General features: G+C 42.8%; 2 protein-coding genes across 13 annotated transcripts in view; one reads left to right on the top strand and one right to left on the bottom strand.

Moving 5' to 3' along the window:
* The window catches only part of foxp1.S (forkhead box P1 S homeolog), a 629,350-nt gene that overhangs the window by 490,103 nt on the left and 116,655 nt on the right, over nucleotides 1–22,592 (bottom strand). The window lies entirely within an intron of this gene.
* LOC121403708 (octapeptide-repeat protein T2-like) lies at nucleotides 5,428–6,078 on the top strand. Its single transcript, XM_041591511.1, has one exon. It carries the CDS (start codon nucleotides 5,428–5,430, stop codon nucleotides 6,076–6,078), a length of 651 nt encoding a protein of 216 aa, XP_041447445.1.

Here is a 22,592-nt window from a genome sequence, read left to right as displayed (position 1 = left end):
TCACCTGATTTACCTGCAGCTAGCTATGGGTTCGCTATGGGGTTGCAACTAATAAATGTGTCCCTATGTATCATTAACACCTCATCTTAAATGTATTTCTAAACAACCTTCCCATAGTTAAGCATCAGAAATGTTCATTAGTTTTAAAAGGTATGTGTGCAATTGAAAGCAGGTTTTGTTTATCAATTTTTGTGTCTGCCCTCAAATTCTTGAAACAATGTCACTGCTCTAGGTCTATAAAAGGGGTGGTTCACCTTTAAGTCAACTTTTAGTATGTTATAGAATGGCCAATTGTAAGCAGCTTTTTCATTGGTCTTCATTGTTTATTTTTTATAGTTATTTGACTTTTTCTTTTGATTCTCTTCGGCTTTCAAATGGGGGTCACTGACCCCATCTAAAAAAACAAATGCTCCATAAGGCTACAAATGTATTGTTTCTGCTACTTTTTATTACTCTCCCTTCTATTCAAGGCCCTCTTCTACTCAAATTTCTCATATCCAAATCAGTGCATGGTTGCTATGGTAATTTGGACCCTAACAACCAGAATTCTTAAATTGCAAACTGGTGAGCTGCTGAATAAAAAGCTAAATAACTCAAGAACCACAAATAATAAAAAATTAAAACCCAAAAGCAAATTATCTCAGAATATCACTCTCTACATTATACTAAAAGTTGGTGAAAATGTGAACAACCCCTTTAAATGGGTTGTTTACCTTTAAGTTAAATTTTAGTATGCTGCAGAGAGTGATATACTGAGACAATTTGCTATTGCTTTTTTTTATTATTTCTTAATTGTGGTTTTTGAGTTATTTGGCTTTTTATTCAGCAGCTCTCCAGTTTGCAATTTCAGCAATTTGGTTGCTAGGATCCAAATTACCCTAGCAACCATGCACTGATTTGCATAAGAGACTGGAATATGAATAAGAGAGGCCTGAATAGAAAGATGAGTAAAAAAAGTAGAAATACAATTTGTAGCCTTACAAAGTATTTGTTTTTTAGGAGTGACCCTCCCATTGAAAGCTGGAAAGGAGTCAAAATATTTAAAAACCATAAATAATAAACAATGAAGACCCATTGAAGTTACTTAGAATTGGCCATTGTATAACATACTAAAAGATAAATTAAAGGAGAACTAAACCCTAAAAATTAAAACGGCTAAAAATGCAATTTTTTATATACTGAACTTACTGCAGCAGCTTAAAGTTTCAGCTTGTCAATAGCAGCAATGATCCAGGACTTCAAACTTGTCACAGGGGGTCACCATCTTGGAAAGTGTCTGTGACACTCACATGCTCAGTGGGCTCTGAGCAGCTGTTGAGAAGCTAAGCTTAGGGGTCGTCACTAATTATCCAGCAGAAAATGAGCTTCCCCTGTAATATAAACTGATGCTACAGGTTTGCTGATTATTAATTTCTGATGCTAATTGCACTGGTTTCTGTGCTGCCATGTAGTAATTATCTGTATTAATTACTAATCAGCCTTATATTGTGACATTTCTATTCTATGTGTACTGTATATTGTGAGTGGCTCCCTAAGCTCAGTAAGTGACAGCAGCACAGAGCATGTGCAGTGAATCAGCAGAAAAGAAGATGGGGAGCTACTGGGGCATCTTTGGAGACACAGATATTTACTGCTAAAGGGTTGTGGTTGCCTTGGGCTGGTACAGAAGCACAAAACATAATATCCAACATTTCTAGCTACTTCTTTAGTTAAGCTAGTTCTCCTTTAAAGCTGCCTTCTGCTCCATCGTTTCAGGTCAGAATCAAAAGTGCAGGGAACATAAACATAGCAATGACGTGCAAATAACTTTAAATCTATTAAATTGGAATGTTGCTTAAAATTCCATTTTTCTTTCATAATGCAAAAAAAACAACTGTTTTTGGGTGGAGTTGCCCTTTAATAAGTTAAAGCTGAAGTTTATCAGTGAGAGTGTAAAAGAGAATCTGAGTGAGTAATAAAGGACATTTCCAAGCTCGGGCTTGTTGAACAATGCATATCCACTAATTCCCTGGCTTTAAACAATCAAGGCTTTTTTTTTTGTCTCTTCAGAGGAATGATCCAACCGGGGGGGGTGTGGACGGCATATCCTGCGTGAAAACCGCATCCTGAACAAGCATCGCCACGATTCATTGTAAATAAATATTCTCTCCTTGCAGCATTTCCGTCAACTGTCATTGACTTGGCTCCAATCACCTTTCAAGTCCAAACAGGAAAGCAGAGAGAAATGCAAGAGAAAGAAAGAGATGGCAGATATAAGGTTTCATTTGCTTTTCGCTGCACTTTTCATTGGTGGAGCATTTCCGATCGTCCTGCTCTGCCAGCTGCCGGGAATCACTTCTGGACCTGGAGCTTTTTCCTCTTGACCTTTGGAACTGTACTATTATTGTTACGGGCAAACCCACTCGCTCTGCTGCTGAATCCATAGGGGATATAAATCTATAAATAAAGATGTGAAAAGGCAGTGCTGCTGCAGTGTGAGGTGCAGGGAGTTGCAGCCTCTATATAAGCAGCTACTGTCTGATTTCTACACAGGTATGGGATATGGATAAAGAAATGCATTAACAAGTTAGCTTGTACTGTTATCCGGAAACCCGTTATCCAGAAAGCTTTGAATTACCGAAAGGCCGTCTCCCGTAGACTCAATTTTATCCAAATAATCCAAATTTTTGAACACGATTTCCTTAAATAAAACAGTTCCTTGTACTTGATCCCAACTAAGATATAATTAATCCTTATTGAAATCAGAACCAGAATATTGGGTTTATTTAATGTTTACATGATTTTCTAGTAGATTTAAGGTATTAAGACCCAGATTACGGAAAGATGCATTATCTGGAAAGCCCAGGGTCCTGAGAATTCTGGATAACAGGTCCCATACCTGTAATAATAAAAAAGTAGCTTGTACTTGATCTAAACTAAGATATAATTAATCCTTATTGGAAGCAAAACCAGCCTATTGGGTTTATTTAATGTTTACATGATTTTCTACTAGACTCAAGGTACAAAGACCCAGATTAGGAAAGATCCATTATCCGGAAAGCCCCAGGTACTAAGTGTTCTGGATAACAGGCCCATACCTGTAATAATAAAACAGTACCTTGCAGTTGATCCCAATTAAGATATAATTAATCCGTATTGGAAGCAGAACCAGCCTATTGGGTTTATTTCATATTTACATTATATTTTTGTAGACTTAAGGTACGGAGACCCAAATGATGAAAATATCTGTTATCCAGAAAACCCCAGGTCCCACGCATTCTGGATAACAGGTTCCATACCTGGACAATACTGCAGCATCGCAATGAGAGATTTGGATAAAGCAGAAGACGACTCATGTTTCAACCTCTGAATGTACAAAGTGTCGTTTCGGCAGACATAACCATGCAACTTGTTTGGCACATGTATGTGTTACTCATATATTACTCATCTAGGTTACTCTAAAGCTTTAAGGCAAAAGTATGGGAGTGGGAACGCCAGTATCAATGGCCGTATCTTCATTTCTGAACAGCAGCCACCTACCAGCCACCCACTGACACCTTATTTCCCATAGACAGTTGTGTTCAGAATAACAGCAGTCTGACATCACTAGTGACATCACTAAGCCCGGGCCTAGGGCGGCAGGATTTTAGGGGGCGGCAGGATTTTAGGGGGCGGCATGCTGTCCAACCACACCCACTTTGGTTCAGAAACACTGGGGATGTGCAGGAGATACGATAGTTTTTAAAATTTTCTGTACGCCAGTCCCCATTGCTCTGCTCCTGATGATGAAAATTTGAATAAAAGGGAGGGGACAGGGGCGACGAATGACAGCGGGCCTAGGGGCGCCTGCTATGTAAATCCGGCCCTGGCTGAACCGCTGGGCTGGTACAGTAAGTTCAGTATATAACAATTTTTTTGTGTTTAGTTCTCCTTTAAAGGAAATCTAAACCCTGTAAAGGAATATGGTTAAAAATGGCATATTTTATATAGTGAACTTATTGCACGAGGCTAAAGTTTCAGCTTGTCAATAGCAGCAATGATCCAGGACTTCAAACTTGTCACAGGGGGTCACCATCTTGGAAAGTGTCTGTGACACTCACATGCTCAGTGGGCTCTGATTGGCTGTTGAGAAGCTAAGCTTAGGGCTCGTCACTAATTATCCAGCAGAAAATAAAGTATGTCTGTAATATAAGCTGATGGTACAGGGCTGATCCTGATGCTAATTGCACTGGTTTCTGTGCTGCCGTGTAGTAATTATGGGGGCGGGGTGGGTGATGTAGGGGGAGGGACGCATGATGTGGGGCGGGACTGATGACGTTGCAATCAGCGATTGTTATTCCTTACAAAAACCAGGCTGTTCAGGTGAAATCCGGACAGGTGGCAACCCTAAGACCAACTACAGCTAAGAACTGGTCATTCAATAACTATACTAAAAGTTTACTTATAGGCGAACTACCCCTTTAAAGTAGGTTAGAGATAGTTGTAGATCAAGGAGTATATAGATGTGAGCTCCAAAGAATGCTGCAAGTAGGCCCCTGCTACAGACTCATTTGGAGCAAAAGACCCAGCTAAAAAAAAACACATATCCATGATTCATTGACATGGGAGAAAAAGACAGTTAAGGCTACGCAGTCTAAAGGCAGGGCAGGTATTTACAGACTGGTTGAAAGAGCTCTGTAAAATGAGTTATAGAGGTATGAGTTCCATTATCCAGAATGCTCAGGACCTGGGCTTTTCCGGATAATAGATCTTTCTATAATTTGGATCTTCATACCTTAAGTCTAATAGAAAATCATGTAAACATTAAATAAACCCAATAGGCTGGTTTTGCCTCCAATAAGGATTAATTATATCTTAGTTGGGATCAAGTACAAGTTACTGTTTTATTATTACTGAGGAAAAGTAAGTTATTGTTAATAATTTTAATTATTTGTATAAAAAGGAGCCTTCCTGTAATTTGGAGATATCTGGATAATGAAGCCCATACCTGTAGAAAAAATTTGCAATGTACATCTTATATTAGATATTGATCTATTCATTCAGACATGGATGAATCATGGGGCAGATGCAGCAGTGAGAAAAGTTGCAGAAGTTGTACTAGCTGTTAATAAACAGATTGCTGTTTGTTTAAAGGACAAGGAAAGTCATATTCACTGGGGGTGTAAATTTTTAGGCAATCTTCAGTGAATATAATCACTTATTTGGGCTAGTGCGGCTCTTCTCAGAACATTGCACTGGCCAGGGTACAGTCTATCTGAACACATCGCTGCCAACCTTTGATCAATCTTTGGAGTTCCTTGTATGCTCAGCAGAGTAAAGTTGAACATTTAGCTATACATGTATGGGACCTGTTATCCAGAATGCTCGGGACCTGGGGTTTTCCAGATAAGGGATCATTCTGTAATATGAATCTTCATACCTTAAGTCTACTAAAAAAAACATTTAAATATGTTTACACCCTTATATGCGCGTACACCCTTATGGACGGAGGGCCTAAGAAGAGAGGGGAAGCGGCAGAGGGAAGGGCCAGAGAGGAAAATGGAAGTGGCAGAGGGAAGGACCAGAGAGGAGAGGGGAGGGCCGAGTGGAGAGGGGAATCGCTGGAGGGAAGGGCCGGAGTGGAGAAGGGAAGCGGCAGAGGGGAGGGCCAGAGAGGAGAGGGGAAGTGGGAGAGGGGAAGTGGCAGAGGGGAGGGCTGGAGTGGAGAGGAGAAGCAGTGGAGGGATTGGCAGGAGAGGAGAGGGTAAGCGGTGGAGAAAAGGGCCAGAGAGGAGGGCCAGAGAGGAGAGGGGAAGCAGCAGTGGGGAGGGCCGGAGTGGAGAGGTGAAGCAGTGGAGGGAAGGGCCAGAGAGGAGAGGGGAAGCGGTGGAGGGAAGGACCAGAGAGGAGGTGGGAAGTGGTGGAGGGAAGGGCCAGAGAGGAGAGGGGAAGGCCGAGTGGAGAGGGGAATCGCTGGAGGGAAGGGCCGGAGTGGAGAAGGGAAGCGGCAGAGGGGAGGGCCAGAGAGGAGAGGGGAAGTGGGAGAGGGGAAGTGGCAGAGGGGAGGGCCGGAGTGGAGAGGAGAAGCAGTGGAGGGATTGGCAGGAGAGGAGAGGGTAAGCGGTGGAGAAAAGGGCCAGAGAGGAGGGCCAGAGAGGAGAGGGGAAGCAGCAGTGGGGAGGGCAGGAGTGGAGAGGTGAAGCAGTGGAGGGAAGGGCCAGAGAGGAGAGGGGAAGCGGTGGAGGGAAGGACCAGAGAGGAGGTGGGAAGTGGTGGAGGGAAGGGCCAGAGAGGAGAGGGGAAGCGGCAGAGGGGAGGGCCGGAGTGGAGAGGAGAAGCAGTGGAGGGATTGGCAGGAGAGGAGAGGGGAAGCGGTGGAGAAAAGGGCCAGCGAGGAGAGGGGAAGCGGCAGAGGGGAGGGCCAGAGAGGAGAGGGGAAGCAGCAGAGGGGAGGACCGGAGTGGAGAGGTGAAGCAGTGGAGGGAAGGGCCAGAGAGGAGAGGGGAAGCGGTGGAGGGAAGGACCAGAGAGGAGGTGGGAAGCGGTGGAGGGAAGGGCCAGAGAGGAGAGGGGAAGCGGCAGAGGGGAGGGCCGGAGAGGAGAGGGGAAGCGGCAGAGGGGAGGGCCGGAGAGTAGAGGGGAAGCGGCAGAGGGGAGGGCCAGAGTGGAGAGGGGAAGCAGTGGAGGGAAGGGCCAGAGAGGAGAGGGGAAGCGGCAGAGGGGAGGGCCGCAGTGGAAAGGGGAAGCAGTGGAGGGAAGGGCCAGAGAGGAGAGGGGAGGCCCGGAGTGGAGAGGGGAAGTGCCAGAGGGGAGGGTAGACCAGCACAAGGAAGTGACTAAGAGCTGGAGGTGGACAGAAGAGGTACCTGCACAGCAACCCCTATTGTTGCATCCTAGGCAGGTGCCTCTTCTGCCCACCCTTAGTTCCAGCCCTGCAACTGCCTTTCCATAATTCAAAGCTTTCTGAATAACAGGCTTCCAAATAACGGATGCCACACCTGTATATGTATAAGAGACAGAGAGTTTACATGCAAACATCTCCACCTTTGGAAACGTCTGGTCTAGAATGCATGGCCATGAGACATAAAGGCTTGTCAGGTAACTGTAGAACGACAGTGGACAACATACCATAACAATTTTACTGTGCCAATATTCCAGAGAGCCATTTATATCACTAGTTTAAATTTGCATTTTACGCCCATGGTTAAGAATTCACAAAAAACAAATAAAACAACAGCCTTCGTTTGATCAAGCCTATATTTAATGTTCAGGACGATTCTATTTTATGCCGACACTTTCCCCAAATAAACCCAACCATTGAATCGGAAAGCTTCCCATGAATAAAACTTTATGGAATAACAGTTGTTTAGCCTTTCTCCCGATACCCCCTGCCCTGTTCAATTCCGCAATTCAATCAAAAATAAAACCTCCAAATCTCCCAGTCAGTTAGCAGCACTTACATATGGGGCGAGCCTTGTACACGGGGAACTGCATCCAATCAGCCCCCAAGCGGCGTTTCTATTGTTTTATTACAGTTCAGCGAGTGAAGTTGAAAATTGCATGCAGCTGTCTAGTACGGAGGTCTCGGCTGTGTTACCCATGGACACAAGCATTGCCCACCAGGGTTGAAATCATTCACTCGCTGGTCCAACGAGTAAAGCTGAGAGCGGTTTCTTTGTGCCGAGAACACTCTTTCCGCTGGATCTAAAGAGGCAATGTTAACGGATCAGTCCCTTTATAAAAGGATTGTGGAAGGCCTATGAAATTCCACTGGAATATGCTCCATGTTAAGCATGTGGTGAGTGAACATGAAAGCCGAAGATAAACCTCAACGTGCACTACTCCCGCTCACAGAGCTTGTGAAAAGAAGATAAAGGACTGGGGAATAATAGGCATCTTATGGAGTTTTTATATGCTTTAAATGATGAACATTCTTTTCAACAGTTTTCATCTCTCAAATGCTTCTCTATTAAGGCCTTTGGCGTATTTGAAAACTGATATCAATGCGGCCAAAGGATTTCTTATTTAAAAGTCACATTAAGACTTCTTTTTTTTTTTTTTTTCCAGTTCCTAAAAACTCATTGTTAAAAAAATAAAATAAGGGACGGGTGTGAGTATATATATATATATATATATATATATATATATACTGTATATCGAATTAATAACATTTTTGCAGTGCCTTTTAAAACACGAGAAGTGTCAAGAGGACAGTGTTTCAAAGCAGGTGGAAGCAGAAGAGAAAAACATGAAAGGCTTATTGTTTGCTCCTATTATGATTTGGGGGATAATGGAAAAGCGCTGCTCGGTACAATCGCTTTTAGGTGAGATAATCATTAAACGATGATTTATCCGCTAAAGGGCAAATTATTTAGTTTCACCTTCCCTGGCTAATGTGTTGTGATGCCATTCAGAATCCATGCCTGTAGTCAACTCTGCATTCTTCTCTTTTGGAGGAAGCCGTGCAGTCAGAATGTGTAAATACTTTTTAGCCATTCGGTAGGAGCTTGGTCTGATGTTCACCGCTTGAAAGCATGCCATTTCTCTTTTTGTACTTGATTGCAATGCAATGGTGTCAGAGTAAAAACAAAAAACAGCAGTTCTAGCAATACTATAATATTGATATTATATGATACCTCCCAACTGTCCCTTTTTTTCGTGGGACAGTCACAATTTGACAGCTCAACCCGCAGTCCCGGATTGTTACTGAAATGTCCCGACTTTCTCTTTGATCTCCTGCACTAGTGATGTGAGGGTCGGGTTTTTCCCGCAGCCGTGAAGACCACCCTCCTTCCATCTGCACCCGCCTACAGGCTTCCTTCTATAGACCCGCCGATGATGTCACAAAAGGGGAGGGAGGGATGAGCAGGCGCAGCGTCTATAAAAGACGAAGCTGGAAGTCGGAAGCTGGCAGTCCAAGGTGGCGGGCAGTGAGAGCAGGAGAAGAGCTGAACCCGGACCCGCCCACCACCCCGCTAAGAAGAGTGCGAGGTATCGGGCCAGCCCGCACATCACTCTCCTGCACTGAACAGCCAGAAAAAGATACAAAGTCTCTAAAACTTAATTGGCGTTTGGCAGAGAGCCCAGTATACGTGGCAGGTGCACTTAGACACATTTGTAAAAATGTGAGATAAACACAGAAACAACTATAACAATTTAAGACAAGCAGATCTCTTGGGGAAACTGTAACTTGCAGCTTTTTACCTTCAATAGCAAAACTGTAATAACACATAAAAACCACAGAAATGTGTTCAAACTTTCATAACCTGCCAGATTTTGTAAAATTAACATTGTAATTAGGGGGTGTGGCCACAAAAATGGGCGTGGTAAATGCGCGGTATGGCGATAGTGAAGGCAGCAGTCTCACCTGAACTGTTTTCCTTTGGAGAGGGCGGGGGGGGCAGTTCAATGTGAAACCTTCATTTTCCCTCTATACAAACAGTTGTCAGTCTGTGGTAATAGCCAAATAGATTCCCGGGTATTATAGGTAAAAAAGAAACTCACCGATGTACTGGGGGCCTAGGTGCTCTGCCCTGAGACTTCTGTTTAAAGTCTTGAATAAAAAAGGCACTCCAAGCATCTGATAGGACTATATCAATAAGCGCTAGGGGCAAGTTGAACCCACCACACTCCAAAAACAGGCAACAGGCAAATATAGGGGTGCTGAATAAAAAGCTAAGTAAGTAAAACAACAACAAAAAATAACAAATGAAAACCGATTGCAAATTGTCACTATAACATATTAAAAGTGAACTCAAAGGTGAACCACTGATAAAACGGACCCTTGAGTGTATGAATGCAATAGGGACCTTAGACTGTAAGCTCCCCTGGGGCAGGGACTGATGGGAATGATGTATAATCTCTGCTGATTAGGTAGGTCTTGTCCTCAACCATGGAATAATAACAAAAAATAAAAAAGTCACCAAATGTTGACATAGATTTCTGTATAAATTTGGGGATTTTTAATATTCTGTACTATAGAATGTTTGAAAAACAGAAATACATAAACAGTCCCAACATTGTGAATTTAGCTAGATTAGCCGATAAAAGGCATTACCTATGCTCAGCGTCGGACTGAGCAATCAGATCAGGGTCTGTGTTAGTAAATTTAACTACCAGTAAGTGTTCAAAGGAGAATGAAGAGAAATCCTCTTGTTTTAACTGAGTGCCCCCCCCCATTGTCTCCATCTCAATAACATCAGTGCCTGCCCTGAAAAGTCTGATATGGCCACTGTGACTTCAGAGTTGAGCAGTAATGGCCACTGTGACTTCAGAGTTAAGCAGTAATGGCCACTGTGACTTCAGAGTTGAGCAGTGGGTTGGAGGCCGCCATCTTGGACTGCAATCTCAGCTAAAACAGGACTAGATTGACTTTCCCTATGCATGTTATTCAATGGCAATGTCAGTCTAAGATCCAGAAACCATATCTGAAGCAACAGATGGTGGCGACCAACCCCACTGCACAACTCTACAGTTACACCATTATGGTGGCTCCAGAACTTCTTAGGCCAGGCACCAAGGCAACTGAGGACAGGGGACATCAGTTAAAATCAAGGGGTGGGAGTTTTGTTTTTCTTTAAGGAACTAAGGGCAGCTAAGCAAGGACTTCATTGGCTTCCCCTCCACATCTTCCTCATTGGAAATACCAGTCCAAGATCGAGAAACAGTACCTAAAGCAACAGATGATGGTGACCAACTCCACTGCACAAGTCTGCGGTAACAGTAGCAATATGGGGGGCCCTAGAAATTTTCAGGGCAGGCACCAAGACAGTAGAGGACAGGGGGAGATCAATTAAAAGCAGGGGGTGGGCATTTTGTTCTCCTTTAAGGAACTCAGACAGGACTGGACTGGCTTCCCCTCAGCATGTTCCTCATTAGCAATGCAAGTCTAAGATCCAGAAACCATATCTGATGCAACAGATGGTGGCGACCAACTCCACTGAACAACTCTGCGGTTACAACACCATTATGGGGGGCTCTAGAACTTTTCAAGCCAGGCACCAAGGCAATTGAGGACAGGGGGTATTCAGTTAAAATCAAGAGGTAAGTGTTTTGTTTTCCTTTAAGGTACTAAGGACAGCTAAGCAAGGACTAAATTGGCTTCCCTTCCACATGTCCCTCATTGGAAATACCAGTCTGAGATCTATAAACTGTATCTGATGCAACCGATAATGGTGACCAACTCCACTGCACTACTTTGCAATCACAGTAGCAATATGGGGACTCTAGAACTTTTAAGGGCAGGCACCAAGGCAACTAAGGTCAGGGGGACATCAATTAGGGTTGGTGTTTTGTTTTCCTTTAAGGAACTAAGGACAGCTAAGCAAGGACTACATTGGCTTCCCCTCCACATCTTCCTCATTGGAAATACCAGTCCAAGAGCTAGAAACTCTGTATTATAACACAACAGATGATGGTGATGACCAACTCCACTGCACAACTCTGCAGTCACAGTAGCAATATGGGGGGCCCTAGAAGTTTTCAGGGCAGGCACAAAGACAGTTGAGGACAGGGGGGGAATTAATTTAAAGCAGAGGGTGGACATTTTGTTCTCCTTTAAGAAACTCAGCAAGGACCGGACTGGCTTCTACTGAGCATGTTCCTCATGGCAATGCGGGTCCAAGATCCAGAAATTGTATCTGATGCAACAGAAGATTGGGTTCAACTCCACTGCACAACTCTACTCAATGAAAGTACAGGGGGCCTTAGAAGTTTTCAGAGCAGGCATCAAGACAGTTGAGGACAGGGGGGATCAGTTAAAAGCACAGGGTGGCCATTTCATTTAAGGAACTGAGGGCAGCTTTGACACTACAATAGATGGTAGTGTTGTGGTATTAAATGTGGCTGTATAGATATGTTGTCATTGTGTGTATGGCAGACAGAGACAAAGGGAACCCATCCATCTTACATTATTCCATGCAATGGAGTTATCTTTGCAGCCACAGCTTTTTATTTCCCATTTTCATAAAGATGGAATGAAAAAAAAAAGTGGATCGTTTGGACACGGGAATAAAGCTGAAGTGCAAATCAGAGAATGTAACAACATTTGTATATAAATAGTATTTTCAGACATGTTCAAATATAGAGCTGTGTATTCTGCACAGATACTTGTGTTTGACACATTTTTGGATGGCATTTATTAAATCTGCATTTTGAAATGGAATTTGGTACACTGCCAGCATGGAGAAGATGCGAGCTGGCCTGGTATTTTGTCACTTTCCTCTCTTTGAAAGAAAAAAAACAAGGGGAATAGCAAATGTAAAATCCTGTTTATAATGTGCGCTGCCATTATTTGTCCTTATCAGGTCCTCCATGTACAAGAAAGGGTCGAGGAACACTAAATAAATGGGTTACTGTGACATCTGTTGATTTTCCTACATTCACTTTTCAGACAAATGCTTTCGGAAGAGAGAGTCGTCCGGTTTAGTTTTCACGAGAGGAGAAGCAGATATGATGCTGGTTGCTTATGGCAGATACAAAGCATGTGTTACACACAAAGTACAGCCAACAGAGGAGGAACATCCATAGTTCGGACCCATTTCCTATTGTTCTGCATCAAGGTTGAGAAAAGCAAGTTGTTGGGAGAACCCATTAAGGACCATTATGGCACACAGGACATATTTAAGAGTGGAGACGAATCCAAACCTGCCCCGAGACTGTCATTAGATTGATTGAAAACCTTCTGGCACCAGTGGTTACAGACGGATTTTGGGAAACATACATTTGGGGTTTCCTTTATATAGACTTCTTGCCAAAATGTGTCCACTGGCTGAAAAACATCATAGAAGAATAAGCCCCATGTTCCATAAGCAATTAAGCAATTTTCATTAGTGTTATAATGGTAATATAACCTCCTTCAATCATGTTGGTTGAGCAAAATAATTTTACTTACACTGTATTTATTATTTACATTTTGTTTCCTTCACTCTTGGAATTATACAATCACAGCAAGCAGGTAGGTGCCATTTTGTGGACAGTTATTAAGACAAATTATGTATCACCCCAAAATCTTGTGTATGTCCGAGAATGGGGGACCTAATGCCCATGCACAGTGCCCTACTTAAAGGGCACCTATCACAGCCAAAATCAAACACATATTAACAATCTGACCAGTACAAGCTAAACACGTTTAATCAAACTACATATATAGTTTTTTGAAAAAACTGCAGGTTTTAAAAAAATCCCTTACTTTGTCAAATGGGTTCTTTCACTGAGGGAGGCCATATTGAGACTCTAACAGAGACTCTAATGTGCAAATTTCAGGAGCATGCTCAGATTGTAACACTGCTTTGAGTATTCTACCCAGAATGCCTTGTTTTAGTAAACTCCTCCACTAGAAGTATCAGGAGATTTCCCTATCTTGTCCCCTGCTGGTGATGTCATTATGCAAATGAAGGGCACACACTAACTTCCAGCAGGTGGCAGCACTACTGTACAGCAGCTAACACACAGGTTTGGCTGATTTGAAAATAGCTTAGAAGGGTTGATAAGCAAGCAAGGAATTTGAACTGAGCATGTGCGAGATTTCAGAGCTACAGTTGGCTGGGAAGATATAGGTAGGAGGAGCCAGTGAAATCCAAGATGGCTGCCTCAGCTAGAACTGCAGTGGAGATAGGGGAGATCTTGCAGAAGGAATAGTGAGCTGATCATTTACATTATACAAACAATTCTAACTGTTTTAAAAATCGGATTTCTTGAACTTTCACATAGTGTATTTACTGAGTAAATGATTTTGGTCATGATTGGTGCCCTTTAATAATAGAGCCTGAGGAGGGAAGGGGAAACGTGAGGAGGGCAGTGACATGTAGAAATTGCTGGATGGAAAGTGAAAGTAATTGACTGCCCCATCTCTATGCCTCAGGCATAGAGGCGGGGCAGATAATGTTAGATTGACAGCTCAGATATTTAAACACCTGTAAGACACGCCAGGAGATTGCAGTGATCTCTTACTTTCCAGGCGCGGGGGTTCCTGGTCCCATTGATGCCTGCGTCATGATGTCATTGAGGGGTGCCGGGTTTGAATTTTGGCGCCAAATCATCTTTAAAGGGCCAGCACACCATTTTGAGAATGTCCAGGCTGGTTCCAGTTTTACTGTTCCTGCCTAAGAGTTATATTGTGATTTGTATTGCTGGTTATTGACTCCGATTCTTGCCACCTGCCTTGAATCTTTTGCTTGTTTCTCGACCACGTCTTTTCTAAATCCTTGCCGGTACCTCTTTTAGGGACTTGTTGTTTGTCATGCACTTTCTTCTTGTGTTTTCCGCAGCAGAAAGCCTGGGGTGTCGGTGAACACCGGAATCCACAGGGATCCCCTGTGCATTGTGAGTGTACCCATCATTAAGCAAGGTTCCCGATAACGAGATCGTTACATCACCTTTATAACAGGTTTCGATGTTTTAATGAAAAAAATAATTTGTTTTCCATGTTTACTTTGCAAAGGACTTTCATTATGCAGCTTTTTATATGTAGATGACAGGTCTGCTTTAAAAGCAAAAATAACCCAAAAGTGTAAAAATGTGAAAATTTCCATGCAAGGCGCCTCCATACTGTTAGGTGAGGACAATGTGGTCCCATAGGCCCCTTTTTGTTAATCTGTCCAGGCAAAGATAGGCTTGTTTGCCAACCTCAACAAATGAGTGGATATTTACTCCATCGACTTTTACTCTGTGACGTTACATTCAAACATATCCTCCATTACATCAGAATCTTGAATGGAGTTGATGATATTCTAGCAGGTTCACCATGATTGGTGCCATACCTGATCAAATATTGATTTGATAAAGGGATCCTTGTAGAAAAGTACAGAGCACAATCCCCTACAAATCTTATCAATAGTTATCAATGTGGCAACCTGTCTCTCACAATGTATCAGGACGTTAAGTGCATGTCAAATCTTTTAATAATCAGAAACAGAACTAGAGGGGGGGCGGGCCCTGGCGCAGGACGCGCAGCCGGGCCCCCGCCCCCTCCGTACACCCGGAACTGGCCCGGGAATATGCGCCGCGGCGCGGACTGCCCGGGGGCCCTGGCCCGCTCGCACCCCCTGCTCCCCCGGTAGTTCCGCCCCTGTTAATAATAATACATTCTTGGAAACAAGCGTATTTGTGGTTTTCAAAAACCTCTAAAACCACCCCATTGTGACCTTGAATTAATAGGCTTCCACTGTTGCGCAAAGCTTGACGCTTCTTTTTAATGTTGCAAAAGAAACACCAGATTTTGTTTAGCAGAGTTGCACCAGAGTAGTTACCAGCACCAACCAATCAGATATCTGCTTTCATTTTCAAACTTGAACTGTGCTGAGCTGTTTTGGAGTAAATTAGCACCAATGTTAGTAATTGAACTCCACTTTGTTTTCTAAAACAGATGCACCACTTTTAGTAATGCCAAGTTCGTACTTAATGTGACAAAATAGCTACAGAGAGTGTTTTACATTTCTTTAGTTACTGGGACACTTTTTTTGTCCTCAAAGGTTCGGTGATATCAGTGATGGAGCTGATGACATTCAGGGTATGCTTTGTGGTCAGGGGGCATGGCTATGACATGGCATGCAGTGATTGGCTGGGTTCTGTTTCATCGAGGCAGAGTCCTGTGTGTATTTCAGATCATTGAAATCGGAACAGGCAGTTTTGAACTGGACAGCCAGTGTGGCAACCCTAATGGCAATTCTTTAGGCATCCCCCGTGTTAATAATCGCTAAACTAAGACCACAGGCCGACCTTCCTCTTTACTTAAAGGGATACTGTCTAGGTAAAACATGTTTTTTTTTTCAAAATGCATCAGTTAATAGTGCTGCTCCAGCAGACTTCTGCACTGAAATCCGTTTCTCAAACAGATTTTTTTTTTTTTTATTTCATTTTGAAATCTGACATGGGGCTAGACATATTGTCAGTTTCCCAGCTGCCCTCAGTCATGTGACTTGTGCTCTGTTAAACTTCAGTCACTCTTTACTGCTGTACTGCAAGTTGAGAGTGATATCACCCCCTCCCTTTCCCCCCAGCAGCCAAACAAAAGAACAATGGGAAGGTAACCAGATAGCAGCTCCCTAACACAAGATAACAGCTGCCTGGTAGATCTAAGAACAGCACTCAATAGTAAAATCCAGGTCCCACTCAGACACAATCAGTTACATTGAGTAGGAGAAACAACAGCCTGTCAGAAATCAGTTCCATCCTAAAGTGCTGGCTTTTTCTGAAAGCACATGACCAGGCAAAATGATCTGAGATGCACCTACACACCAATATTACAACTAAAAAAAATACACTTGCTGGTTCAGGGATGAAATTTTATATTGTAGAGTGAATTATTTGCAGTGTGAACAATGTAAATTAGAATTAAAAAATTCACCATAAAAATCATGACAGAATCCTTTTAAAAACATAGTGGCCAGGGGTATTATTTTAGTGAACTCCACAATCATTACCTATCAGCAGAACATTGCTTACTAGACTAGTACGCCAGGCTGGTGTGTTTTTCATCGAAGAGAAGCGTAAAGGTGGCCATAGACACACAGATCCTATCGTACGAATCCAGGATTCGTACGATTTCCGGATCATGTGTGGCGAGTGCCAACATCTTTGTCCGGCGGAGATCGGTCGTTTGGTCGATTTTGACCCGATCGATCCTGCCGGAGCACATGGCATATAGCAATCGGATCGTTCGGCCGAACAATCAGATTATCCTCGATATGGCCATGCTTGTTAATGGCATATTGGGGAAAGATCCGTTCGTTTGGCGATGTTGCCAAACGAGCGGATCTTTGCGTCTATGGCCACCTTTTTAGGCCAGAATCTAAAATTAATTATTATAGTAACTGCCAATGACAAATCTACAACCACAATCATTGCATCTTTCCTTTCCTGGAGATTAAATCCTCTTCTCCAGCACCAATGATTTCTGTCCAGAGGATAAATGGAGTACAAATAAAATTAGATGTATTTGTCACATGCCCTCAAACTATTTTGGGCAGGGTCCTCTTTTGTATTTAATGTGAGTGTTGACTCTATACACTTAATTAATGTACAGCGCTATGCAGGGGAGTAACTACAGAGAAAGAAGACCCTGCGGCTGCAGGGGGGCCCAGGAGGTGTAGGGGCCCCACGAGGCCCTAATTCATATACAATTTCAATAAATATTGGAGAAACAAGTCAACCTCTAAACATTTTGGGGGCCTGAAAAATAATTTGCTGTGGGGCCCAGTAATATCTAGTTACGCCACTGGCGCTACGGCATATGTTGGTGCTTTACAGATACTTGTTAATAACAATAATACATCTCTAGTATTCCAGGTACATGAATGGGCGCAGTAAACAGACACAGCTCCAGCGGGCACAGCAAGGGAATCAAGTGCTGTTTAATATGGTTCTATTTTTACCTCATTTAACAGTACCTTCTAAACATTGTTCCCCATCAAGGAAATAAAGCTGAAAAAGTTTGACTTCATTTGAAACATAGACAACTGCTTGCTTGAAAAAGCTCTGAATCAGAAAGCAGCAGTGTCATTGTGTCTCTATATAAAGAGATATATTTAAAAGGCAGCATTTTATTTTGGTAAAAATGGAGGAACTGAGTAAATGCTAACATTCCCTGCTACCTGTGGTATAATAATAGGCCACAGTGTTTTGTTTTTTCTTTCCTGAAATGCTCTTAATTCAGATGGGACACTTAATTTTCAGCAGGAACAGGCACATTTCAAAGTAGAGAGACAGAGCCCAGAGTCGCATTCCATGCGAACAATAGCACTTATCTCCCAGACATCTTAAAACATTGGCCTCCAATGAATCTGCCTTCTTTGCTTTGTCTCATTTTCAAAACACAGCCCAAAACTTCACCCTCGAACCCATCTTTAAACTCAATTTCTTTAGGCTCCTTCTTAAACCCTTTGAGTCGCCATCTATTGTATCGGTTTTGGTAAAGCTCTCCGGGATTCTCTCTTTCTGAAATGCTACTGGGATTTGAGCAAAGCATTTTAGCCAATCTAAAGGGCAACAAGGTGACAAAAAAATGAATTACAATAAATGAAACACAGGGATTCCTTTGTAATATACAAAAAAGTCATAGACAGCCAAAAGGCCTAAGCGTCCTAAGCAGCAGCGGATATTCTTACACTACGACTAAAAATCTGAATACAGGTATGGAATCTGTAATCCGGAAACCAGAAAGCTCCGAATTATGGGTCTCCCATAGACTCCACTAAAATGAAATAATCCAATTTTTTAAAAATGGTGTCCTTTTTCTCTGTAATAATAAAACAGTAACTTGTACCTGATCCCAACTAAGATATAATTAATCCTTATTGGAAGCAACCCCAGCCTATTGGGTTTATTTCATGTTTATATGATTTTCTAGTAGACTTAAGGCATGAAGATCCAAAATTACAGAAATATCCATTATCCGGAATACCCCAGGTCCCGAGCATTCTGGAGAACAGGTCCCATACCTGTACTGCAATTTAACCAGAGACGGAACTAGGTGGAGGCGGGCCCTGGTGCGGGCAGTGCAGCCGGGCCCCGCCCCCCACCCTCTTCCGTGTGGCGCTGCAGCCGCTGCAGTGAGCATGTGACTGCCGGGGGGCCCTGCAGGGGTGCGGGCCCTGGCCCAATTGCACCCCCTGCTCCCCCGGTAGTTACGCCACTGAATTTAACCTTGTATTATCTGCTTTAGATCCCACATTGTCGCTGCTTTGTAAAATGCCATAAGAGTTTTCTAACCAAGCATGGGATTTGTTTCTAAACAAATGGGATGTAACCTAAACTTGAACTTGCCCAAGTCAAGTGACACCACCTGTCTATTTTACTAATGAGATCCAATTTAAGGTTTTCTTTGGACAGTACCATAGCATGGAGATACACGCATCTTCACTTCTTCACTTCTTCTGAATTAAAATCCAAGTTGACAAGCAAGACTAGGCAGAGAATGGCATGGGGGTCCCGGGTTTGATTTCAAAGTGTACGAGCCTGTATACAATGGAATAACTATAGAGAAAGAAGAAGACATGGTCCCCCCCCCCATGTCCCTTGCTCCCCAGCCGCCCTCCTATATAAAAGAATACAGGTAGCACAAGCTGGTGGGGAGCAGGGGAACAAGCAGGGCAAGCATGTTTCTGTTACCAATGCAGCACTCTGCAGATTATGTAACAGAAATGTTTTTAGGGGTAAATATTTAATGTTATGTTTCCCCTCCTGTTGCGATAAAGCAGTACAGTCCCATAATCCCCATTGGAAGCAGCAGTCCTGTCCTGCTTTATGGCAGCTGAGATTCTAGCTATCTGTATAACAGAGCATTCTGTCCCAGTGGCTGCACAGATCCTATCTGATCCCCATTGTAAGCAGCAGTCCTGCCCTGCTTTATGGCAGCTGAGATTCTAGCTATCTGTATAACAGAGCATTCTGTCCCAGTGGCTGCACAGATCTTATCTGATCCCCATTGTAAGCAGCAGTCATGCTCTGCTTTATGGCTGAGATTCTAGCTATCTGTATAACAGAGCATTATGGACCAGGGTCTGATCCTCATTGTAAGCAGCAGTCCTGTCCTGCTTTATGGCCGAGATTCTAGCTATCTGTATAACAGAGCATTCCCATAGGCTGCACAGATCCTATCTGATCCCCATTGTAAGCAGCAGTCCTGTCCTGCTTTATGGCAGCTGAGATTCTAGCTATCTGTATAACAGAGCATTCTGTCCCAGTGGCTGCACATATCTTATCTGATCCCCATTGTAAGCAGCAGTCGTGTCCTGCTTTATGGCCGAGATTCTAGCTATCTGTATAACAGAGCATTCTGTCCCATAGGCTGCACAGATCCTATCTGATCCCCATTGTAAGCAGCAGTCCTGTCCTGCTTTATGGCAGAGATTCTAGCCATCTGTATAACAGAGCATTCTGTCCCAGTGGCTGCACAGATCCTTGCATATGCAAATAAGGATTCGGATTCGGCATGGTATCCAGCCAAATTCGGGTTCAGTCGAGTTCTAAAATAGTGGATTTGTTGCATCACTACTTAAAACTTCTTAGAAAGGGGGATTTTGAAATAGAATGTAATCGGGGTACGGGTTATGATTATTTAAAAAAGCTTCAAAAAAAGCTTCAAAACCAAGAAGATGTCAAATAGACAAAGGTAAAACCAACCAAGACTAAAATAAAGTTCTAATTAAAGAAAGGCTGAAATTAAGTGAAATGGTTGTTTTGCCCTATTTAATTCAATTTACCAAGAAGCATATGCATAAAATGGGTATTTAAATGTACATTTCTGTCACCCAGGGATAATAAATGTTTCAAACCAAAAGAACAGCATAGATTGTGTGAATATGTATACCTCTACAAAGGGTCAAAACGCGTGTTCCCTGGTGTTAGCAGCCATTTTTATTACCCTCTACCCCAGAGTGTGCAGTTGTAGGGTGACTGGCATATGTAAAAGAACTAGGAACATTTTGGAAGGTGGATTGGCAAACAGAAGGTGACGGAGAGTTTATCCATAGACTACTTGCATTCTGTTCATGGAAAGACTTTATTTTATGGGTTTGGTACATAGTTCAAAACACTGCAACGCCTCAGATTTTGCAGTAGAAGAAGAAGAAGTATTTTGGAGTACAAGGACTGTTTAGTGGCACAACCCATATACAGCTGGATGATGTAGCCCTACACTTGACCCTGGCCATAAACGCCTTAGCTCCTGGAAGCAGTCACACTGACAGCCCATGTGATGAAGTAAAGAGGAAAGTCTAATGTTAGCCTATGGTTTGGAAATAAGGTTCCCCCTAATGTAAAATATAAAGATACAGGTATGGGATCCAATATCCAGAAACCCGTTATCCAGAAAGTTCTGAATTATGGAATAGACTCCATTTTATTCAAATAATCAAAAATTTTTAAAAAATAATTTCCTTTTTCTCTGTAATAACAAAACAGTACCTTGTACTTGATCCGACTAAGATATAATTAATCCTTATTGAAAGCACAAACAGCCCATGGGGTTTACTTCTTCTAGTAGACTCACTTAAGCTGGCCATAGATGTTGAGATTTTTAAAAGATCAGATCCTCATCGTGAGACCACGATCTTCTCGGAACGCCATCAACTAAAAAGACCAATTTGCCAGGAAAACAAAGGGGAGCTGCCTGCTTGGCCCTGCAAACATAGATACATTGCACTGGGACCGACAAAGATTTTTTGACCTGGCCGATCAATTTCCTGACAGATGTCGGCCAAAAAATCGTAAAATGTAGGATCGTTCGAATCCCACTAACCGCACGATAATTTTGAAGGATTAGTCGAACTTCCCCTAAATCGGTCGTTCGGCAAGAAGAATCGTCGCGTCTATGGGGAGCTTTAGGTATGAAGATACAAATTACAGAAAGATCCGTTATCGGGAAAGCCACAAGTCCCGAGAATTCTGGATAACAGGTTCCATACCTGTAGTAGAATTCATGTAGGAGTTTGATGACCATATAAAGGCATGATGCTACAGGACAAGTTTTTGATGGAATGATGGAACTTCAAGATGACTTCTAACATCCTCATATTTTTCAACAGGGGTACAGTATTTCCTATACTATACAAGGGTTAATTATTCATGTGACACACACTATATCAATACACACTGTTTATAAAGATATTTTTTTCAGTATATTAACATAACAATAATGCCAATATTTTCATTCTAATAATGCCCCAGTTTGGCATAATACCAGCTATATTCAGTGTGGATTCCTGAAGTGAACATACAGGAAAAACTGTTAAGAACGAAGTCGCAACACCAGAACTAGCTCCAAGGTCCCAGTCGCGGCTCACTCTTCGGACTATAACAACCACCTTTGGCTTCGGGAGAAGTACTCCGCTACTCGTGACGCCGGGTTTTAACGTGAGAGGACCAGGGATATAGTTCTAGGCAGGCAAGTGAACCGAACGTTGTAACTGGAACAGAGAACAAGAATCGTGGTCTGGAAACAGGCCAGGTCAATACACGGATATCATGAGAAGTACATATTCAGGAAACGAGAGAATAGTCAAGGTCACAGGCTAAGTCAAACACACCAGTTTTCGGTTACAAAGCAGGATCCAAAAGATTAGTCAATATATAAGTAAATGTCAGGACAGGCAGCTGACTAGAAAAGTCAGGGACAAGCAGGGTCAAGAACAGACCAGGAACACTCAGAATCACACCCAGAAACTAATGAATTAGACCTTAGTTGGACAATGAGTTACCAGACGAGGGCCCTTTAAATATTTGAATTTCTTGCCAGTGCATGCTGACGTCACGCGCAGCGCCATGTCAAAACCCTAAAGTGGCGAGAGCAGCACCCGAAGTGGACTCGGCGCATGGAAGAGGATGCGGTAGGGACAAGTAAACTTATCCCCTAGACCACAAAAAACAGACCATTCGTTCAATGATTTTTAGATCTGCTGACTGGGGATGACACTAGCAAAGTTTCACTTCATTTTGGCGCTCATTAAACTACCCTTGGCATTTCACTTCTTGACTTTTTTTTATATGATATGTTTATCATGATTTAGTATAAAGATAAAAAAGCTGCAGGGAACAAATGGTTTATTTCTTGCAAGTCATTGGCACAAACTTCCAATGTAAGAATATTAAGGAGAATTCAGAAATCAAGATTAAAACTACCTGCCATACCAAGATCC

Source organism: Xenopus laevis, chromosome 4S, assembly GCF_017654675.1.
Source record: "Xenopus laevis strain J_2021 chromosome 4S, Xenopus_laevis_v10.1, whole genome shotgun sequence".
Classification (NCBI taxonomy): Eukaryota; Metazoa; Chordata; class Amphibia; order Anura; family Pipidae; genus Xenopus; species Xenopus laevis.
This window is presented reverse-complemented; position numbering and strand designations above follow the sequence as displayed.